General features: G+C 66.7%; 3 protein-coding genes across 3 annotated transcripts; 1 reads left to right on the forward strand and 2 right to left on the reverse strand.

Moving 5' to 3' along the window:
* Window positions 1–6: 6 nt before the first annotated feature.
* ZNHIT2 (zinc finger HIT-type containing 2) lies at window positions 7–1,916 on the reverse strand. Its single transcript, XM_052775102.1, is given in 3 exon segments — window positions 7–1,404; window positions 1,407–1,624; window positions 1,626–1,916. Coding segments are annotated over 3 exon segments (1,119 nt in total). The 5' UTR covers window positions 1,868–1,916; the 3' UTR covers window positions 7–745.
* A 507-nt stretch (window positions 1,917–2,423) lies between these two features.
* Window positions 2,424–4,981, reverse strand: FAU (FAU ubiquitin like and ribosomal protein S30 fusion). The gene is made up of 5 exons (XM_052775103.1): window positions 4,866–4,981; window positions 3,090–3,170; window positions 2,840–2,984; window positions 2,687–2,742; window positions 2,424–2,582 (listed from the first exon to the last, which is right to left on the reverse strand). The coding sequence occupies exons 2-5, from the start codon at window positions 3,162–3,164 to the stop codon at window positions 2,457–2,459; spliced, it is 402 nt and encodes a 133-aa protein (XP_052631063.1). The 5' UTR covers window positions 3,165–3,170; window positions 4,866–4,981; the 3' UTR covers window positions 2,424–2,456.
* A 10-nt stretch (window positions 4,982–4,991) lies between these two features.
* On the forward strand, window positions 4,992–6,991 carry MRPL49 (mitochondrial ribosomal protein L49). The gene is given in 5 exon segments (XM_052775104.1): window positions 4,992–5,086; window positions 5,438–5,532; window positions 5,535–5,592; window positions 6,423–6,549; window positions 6,634–6,991. Coding segments are annotated over 5 exon segments (507 nt in total). The 5' UTR covers window positions 4,992–5,006; the 3' UTR covers window positions 6,781–6,991.
* Window positions 6,992–7,121: the final 130 nt, after the last annotated feature.

Below are 7,121 nucleotides of genomic sequence, written 5' to 3' on the forward strand. Positions count from 1 at the left end.
ATGTTCGTTAGGCCGGTTCCTTAACGAGCGGGTTCTCTCCCAGCACCATTTTATCAAATACTCGTTAGTCCCATCCCTTAACGAGCGCCGTTCGGGGTTCACTGGATGTTCGTTAGCGCAGAGTGGGTTCTTCTCCAACACCGTTTCCTGCAATGCTCATTAGTCTTGTCCCCTTAACGAGCACCTTTTCTGGCGCTAATTCTACCAAATGCTCGTTAGCCTGCTTCCTTGAGGAGCAGGTCCTCCCCAGACCCTTAACGAGCGCCGTTCCCGGGCCTGTTTTGGTGGATGTTCGTTAGTCCGGTTCCTTAATGAGCGGGGTTCTCCCCTGTCCCTTAACGAGCGCCGTTTCCGGGCCTGTTTTGGTGGATGTTCGTTAGTCCGGTTCCTTAATGAGCGGGTTCTCCCCCGTCCTTTAACGAGCGCCATTCCCTGACCTGCTTCCGTGAATGTTCATTAGTCCGGTTCCTTAATGAGCGGGTTCTCCCCCCTCCCTTAACGAGCGCCGATCCCGGGCCTGCTTCGGTGGATGTTCGTTACCACAGTCAAGTCACCGCAGCTCCGTACCGAGCGGATTCTCCTCCAACACCGCCTCCCCCGCGCTCGTTAGCCTCATCCCCTAACGAGCGCCTTTTACCACCCGTTCGTTCCTCCCGGCTCCTTAACGAGCGCCTTCTCTCCCGCTGCCCTCTCAGCCTCGTCAACCCCAGCCCTTAACGAACGCCACGACCGGCTTCGCCCTTCCTCAGTCCAGCTCCTGGATGAGCCGCCTCTCCCCCAACCCCTCGTTAACCGGGCCGCTAACGAGCTCCCGCCGGGGGCCCCCGCAGCCCCTCTCCGCCTCCTCTCTCAGGGCGGCCGCCTCCCGCGCCACGCCGGCGTGAACGACCCGCGCCGCCTCCGCCAGCGCCGCCAGCGTCTCCGGCGCTTCCCGGCTCCACGCCAGCAGGTAGCGGCACTTCCGGCGAGCGTCGCCGAACCGACGCCGCTCCTCCTTCGGCAAACGGCGCTCTCCCTTCCGGAACAATCTCTCCAGGTGAAGCAAAGCGACAGCCGCGTCTTCGCCGTCGGTTCTGCCTTCTCTCCCTTCCAAGATGTGAACCACGGCCAACACCGTCCCGGCGTCTCCCAGCGGGCACTGCGGATAACCGGCGGCGCCCACCTCGTAGCGGGCGGCGTGGAGGGCTTCGGCGGCGGAGGCGAAGGCCCGGCGGCCGCGAAGGGCGGCCGAGACGTCGAGGACGGCGGCGGGCAGCTCGGGCAGCAGCGTCTCGTCCCCGCCGTGCAGGCTGAGGGCGAAGGCGTAGCCGAAGAGGACGTTGGGCAGCTGGAAGGGAAGCAGCGGGGAGGGAGGGGGAGCGCGGAGGCTGCTCAGGGGGGGTACGACGGCGGGAAGAAGCGGCGGGGGGCCGCGGCGGCTTCTTCGTCCTCGGCTTCCTCTTCTTCGCCCGCCTGCGGCTTCCCCAGCTCTTCCACCGGCCGCCGCCGCCACCACCAGGGTCTCCAGGCCGGCAGCAGCGTGGCCGCTTCCCCCGAGCTCAGCAACCGCTGGAAACCCGCTCGCTCCGCCGGGCTGAGGCTCTTCCACAGATCGCGGCCTACAGGCCCGGCTGCATCCCCCGGCCTCGCCTAGCTGCCGCAACCGGCGGAAGGCGGAGGCCAGGCGGTCGCGGCCCGGTGGGGGATCCCGCTCGGTTTCCAGCGCCTGCAGCACCTGCTCCCGGTAAAAGGCCTCGGCGCAGCCGCCGTGGCCCCGGTAGCAGCCGAGGGAGCAGAGGCGGCGGTTACAGCGCGGGCAGGTGTAAGGGGCGGCGGCGGCGCCGCACAGGCCGCACGGCGGCTGCTCCCCCTCACCGGCCGCCGCCATCTTCGCGGCTCAATTCGCCTCTTCCGGTTCCGACTCGGCCGTTTCCGCCCCCGCTCGGCTGCCTTCGGCTGGCCCCGCCCCCGCTTCGGCAACGTTCGCCTGCCTTCGGCTGGCCCCGCCCCGGCTTCGGCAACATTCGGCTGCCTTCGGCTGGCCCCGCCCCGGCTTCGGCAACATTCGGCTGGCCCCGCCCCCGCTTCGGCTCCCTCCGCCCCCGCCCCTCGGCCTTCTCCGCCAATCCCCGCCCTCGCCGCCACTCGGGTATTTCCGGCAGCGCTCGGCTATTTCCGCCTCTCCCCTCCCCAATACAGACCCAGTCTCCAGCAAGCCGCACGCTGCTTCTAATTATCCCCCGCCCCAAACGCCTCATTAACGCTAATTAACCCCCCTCCCTCCCACCAGCACTCATTAACCACCCCCCAGCTGCTCGGGGACCTGCCTAAAGCCCCCTCAAGGGCCAGTTTCACCCCCCAACCCCCTTCAAACTCCTTGAAATCCCCCCCCCCCAAAACCCTAAAAAAAAAAACAAAAGAGCCCCAAAAAGCCACCAAATGGCCCCAGTTTCGGTGCCGTTTACTGAGGCGGGGGCTCAGGAGTTGGCGTTGGGGCCCTTCTTCTTGCCGAAGCCGGGGACGACGTTCACGAAGCGGCGGTTGTACTGCATGCGCCGCTTGGCCCGGCCCGTCTTCTTCTTCTTCTTCTCCTGCTTGGCCACCTGGATGGGGGGGGGGAGGAAAGGGGGGGTCCCCAAAATCGTGAGAGCCCCCCAAAACCGTGGGGAACCCCCTAAAATTGGGGGGAGCCCCCCCAAACGCTCACCTTGGGGGTCTGGCCCCTCACTTTGCCGGCACGGGCGAGGGAACCGTGGACTTTCCCTGAGGGGGGAGAAGGAAAACGGGGCGTTAGGGAGCGCGGTTGGCTCGTTAAGCTAACGAGCGCCCCGATAATTAGCAGCCCCCCCTCGAAACGTACCCCCCAGGAGGCGCGTGGAGAGCTCCAGGGTGGCGAATTCGGGGAGGGGGCTCTGTCCCAGCACGGCGTCATCGTCCAGGGGGGTCCCACCCAACAGCAGCACTTGCTCCTCGGGGGGGACGCCCGCCAGCGCCGCCACCCGCGCCTGGGGGGGGGAACGGGACACGGGGGGGGTCAGTCACCCCAAAAAGGGTCTTATTTTGGGGGGGGGACACACAACATGACCCCCCCCCCCCGAATTTCCGCTCACCTTGATTTGGGCGACGGTCTCGGTGCCGGAGACCTCGAGGGTGTGGAGGGACTGGGCACGGATGAAGAGCTGCATGGTGAGCTGGGGGGGGGAAAGGGGGGGGAATTTAGGGGGCCCCCCCTCCAAAAAAAAAGGGGGGGACCCCCAGGAATGAGGGGGGGGCGAGGGGGTTGTTACTGCTGCCCCCCAGCTCAAGAGACACCCCAGGGTGCTGCCCTGGGGGTCTCCTGGTCCCCCCGTCTCTGCCGGGGGTGGATGTTTGGGGGGGTCAGGGGTATTTTTGGGGGGGGCTGAGGAGTGTTTTGGGGCGCTGGGGGGGTGTTTGGGGGGTGTTGGAGGGGGCAGGGGGTGTTTGGGGGGATCGGGGGGTGTTTGGGTGCAGCTGGGGAGTGTTTCTGGGGGGGGCCAGGGGGTGTTTGGGGGCATTTTGGGGGGTCGGGGGGTGTTTGGGGGCATTTTGGGGGGAATCGGGGGGTGTTTTGGGGCAGCTGGGGAGTGTTTTGGGGGAGGGTGGGTGGGTGTTTGGGGGCATTTTGTGGGGTCAGGGTGTGTTTTGGGGGGGCCGGGGGTGTGTTTGGGGTGTTTTGGGGGGGGTGAGGGGGTGTTTGGGGGCAGCTGGGGAGTGTTTTGGGGAGGGTGGGGGGCGTTGGTGGGGCATTTTGGGGGGTCAGGGGGTGTTTGGAGGGCTTTTGGTGGTGTGTGGGGGTGTTTTGGGGCAGCTGGGGAGTGTTTTGGGGAGGGTGGGGGGTGTTTGGGGGCATTTTGTGGGGTCAGGGTGTGTTTTGGGGGTGGCCGGGGGGTGTTTGGGGGTGTTTTGGGGCAGCTGGGGAGTGTTTTGGGGGGGCCGGGGGGTGTTTTGGGGGGGGGCCGGGGCACGTTCTCTGCGGCCACTCCCCGCCCAAAGGGACTTTGGCACCTGGCGAAGGCCGTGGGGACGCAGGGCCGTGATGCCGAGGGGGGGGCACGGACACGGCCCAGCGGTGACACTGGCAGCACCCGGGGGTGCCTCCCCCCCCCCAACCCCCTCAGAGCCCCCCCAGGTCTCACAGCCGCCCCCACAGCCCCCCAGTAACCCCCCAAGGCCTCACAGACTCCCCAAGGGTCTCCTGGACCCCCAATATATCTCCAGCCCCCCCCCCCCCGCCAAGGCCTCAGAACCCCCCCAGCCCCCCTACAAGCCCTCGCAAACCCCCCCAATAACCCCCCCAAGGCCTCTCAGGGCCCCCCAGAACCACTGCCAGCCCCCCAATAACCCCCCAAGACCCCCTCAACCTGAACCCTCTCAGGCCCCCCCCCAGCCCCTCCTACAACCCCCCCAAGCCCTCACAGCCCCCCCTCAGCTCCCCAATAACCCCCCAAGCCCCCCCCTCAAGGCCTCCCAGGGCCTCCCCCCACCTCAAACCCCCTCAGAGCCCCTCCTACAACCCCCCCAAGCCCTCACAGCCCCCCCACAGCTCCCCAATAACCCTCCAAGCCCCCCCTCAAGGCCTCCTAAAGTCTGCCCCCCACCTCAAACCCCCTCAGGCCCCCCCCCCACCCCTCACAGTCCCCCAATAACCCTCCAGGCTCCCCCAAAACCCCACCCCGGCCCCCCCCAAGGCCTCACAGCCCCCCCCCAAACACCCCAAGGCCTCCCACACCCTCCCTACCCCCCCCAGACCCCCCAATAACCCCCCAGCCTCCCCCCAAGACCCTCCCCCAAGCCCTCGGAGCCCCCCAATAACCCTCCGGACCCCCCCAAACCCCCTCAGGCCCCCCCCGGGGCCGCGGCCCCACCTCAGCGTCTCCTCAGCAGAACCGCGCCGCGGAAAAGACGGTTCTGCGCATGCGCGGGAGCCTTGGCGGCGGCGGCGGCGTGCTGACGTCACGCGTGCGTGCGTGCGTGCGTGCCGACGGCGGGAAGAAGGCGGCGACAAGATGGCGGCGATGGCGGCCTTCGGGCGGCGGTTGCGGGAGCTCGGCCGGGCGGTGGGGTGGAGGGGGGTGCAGGTAGGGGGGTCGGGGTGGGGTTGGGGGGGTAAAGGGGGGGTTTGGGGGGGCAGGGGAGGGGTTTTGAGGGGGGCGAAGGAGGGGTTTGGGGGGCGGGGGGGGTGGGCCTGAGGGGAGATGGCGGCCGGGGGGGGGGGTGTCCTGAGGGGAAATGGCGGCGAGGGGTGTGTCCTGAGGGGAGATGGGGGGGGCTCCTAGGGAGAGGGAGGGGGGGGTTTCGCGAGGGGGGGGCTCCAGGGAGGAATTTGGGGGCGATGGAGGGGGAATTGTTGGGGGGGGGCTGCTCAGGTGTGGGGGTTACACCCTGCTGTGTCCCCCCCCCTCCTTTCCCTTTCCAGGGAGCGCCCCCCCCACCCCAGCCCCCCCCCCAACCCACCGAGGACCCCCCCCACTGTGCTGGAGTCGACGGCCGACTATGCCTTCGTGGAGAGGCTGCTGCCCCCCACCCGCGTCCCCGACCCCCCCCGCACCCCACCTACCCCACCCCCTCGGGCTGGAGCCCCCCCAGAGGTCAGTTTTGGGGTGGGGGGAGGCAAAAGCCCCCCCTTCTTGTCCATCCCCCCCCCGGGCAAAGTGATGTTAAGCCCTAATTAATGGCATTTACCCCCCGGGGGGGGCGATTGAGGGGTATTTACTGTTGTGGGAGTCATTGGGGGGGTATTTACCTCGGGGGGGGGTATTTGCTCCTGGAGGAGCAATTGGGGGGGGGTTGTATTTACCCCCGGGGTCATAATTCCCCCCCCGTGGAGGGGGTAATTACCCCAGGAGGTTGATGGGGGGGGGGGATATTTACTGCTGGGGGGGAGCAAGGGGGGTATTTAATACTGGGGGGGGGTGTCTTTACCCCTGGGTGGGGGATTATTTACCCCCAGAGGGTAATTAAGGGGGTGTTTAGCCCAAGGGGGGGGTACTTACCCCCGGGGGGGGGGCCTGGCAAGGAACATTTGCCCCTGGGGATGGGGGGGGGAAGATATTTATTTTCAGGGAAGGGATTATTTACCCCCAGAGGGCAATTAAGGGGGGGGGGTATTTACCCCTGGGGGGGGCTGACAAGGAACATTTACCCCTGGGGATGGGGGGGGGGGGGAATATTTATTTTCAGGGAAGGGATTATTTACCCCCAGAGGGCAATTAAGGGGGGGTATTTACCCCAAGGGGGAGTCGTTACCCCCGGGGGGGGGTCTGTTAAGGAATATCTACCCCTGGGGGTGGGAGGTACGTACTCCCAGGGATTATTTGCCCCCAGGGTGGGCTATTTACTCCAAGGGGGGGGGGTAATTCCCGCCCCTGGGGGTGTTATTAACCCCTCCGGGAGGGGCTACAGTTACCGTTGCCCCCCCCCAGACCCCCCCCCCCGGCGTTACCGTACTTCATCCGCCGCTCCCGGCTCCACAACCTGCCCGTCTACCCCCACCTGGTGAAGGGCAACCGGCGCCTCACCGAGCTACGGCACGTCGAGGGGGACATCTGGGTAAGGAGACGATTTGGGGGTGCCGGCGGGGGGTACGGTGGGGTTTTTGGGGTGCTAACGGACCCCCCCTTTCCCCCCCCCCAGGCGCTGGAGCAAGAGCTGCGAGAGTTTTTGGGGGGGCTGGGGGCGAAGGAGGTGGAGGTGCAGGTGAACGAGGTGACGGGGAGCCTGCGGCTGAAGGGGCACTGGCAGCGGGAGCTGCGGGACTGGTTGCTGCAAAAGGGCTTTTAGCACCCCAAAATATATCGGGGGGACCCCAAAAGTGACCCCGAGGTGCTGGGGAAGGGGGGGGGGGCACCCCGAAGTGGAGGGGAAGCTGCTCGCGAGGCGGGGGGGGACCCCAAAATGGAGGCGAAGGTGCTGAGGAGATTCTAAAATGGAAGTGGTTTGCGAGCGGAGCAGGGGGGACACACGCAAAATGGGGGTGAAGGACCCCAAAATGGGGTGGGGGGGGTTCAAAATGGGGGTGGAGGGCCCCAAAATGGGGATGAGGGACCCCAAAATTGGGTGGAAAGTTGCTCACAAGGGGTAGGGGATCCAAAATAGGGATGAGGGACCCCAAAATGGGGTGG

Source organism: Harpia harpyja, chromosome 27 (genome assembly GCF_026419915.1).
Source record: "Harpia harpyja isolate bHarHar1 chromosome 27, bHarHar1 primary haplotype, whole genome shotgun sequence".
Classification (NCBI taxonomy): Eukaryota; Metazoa; Chordata; class Aves; order Accipitriformes; family Accipitridae; genus Harpia; species Harpia harpyja.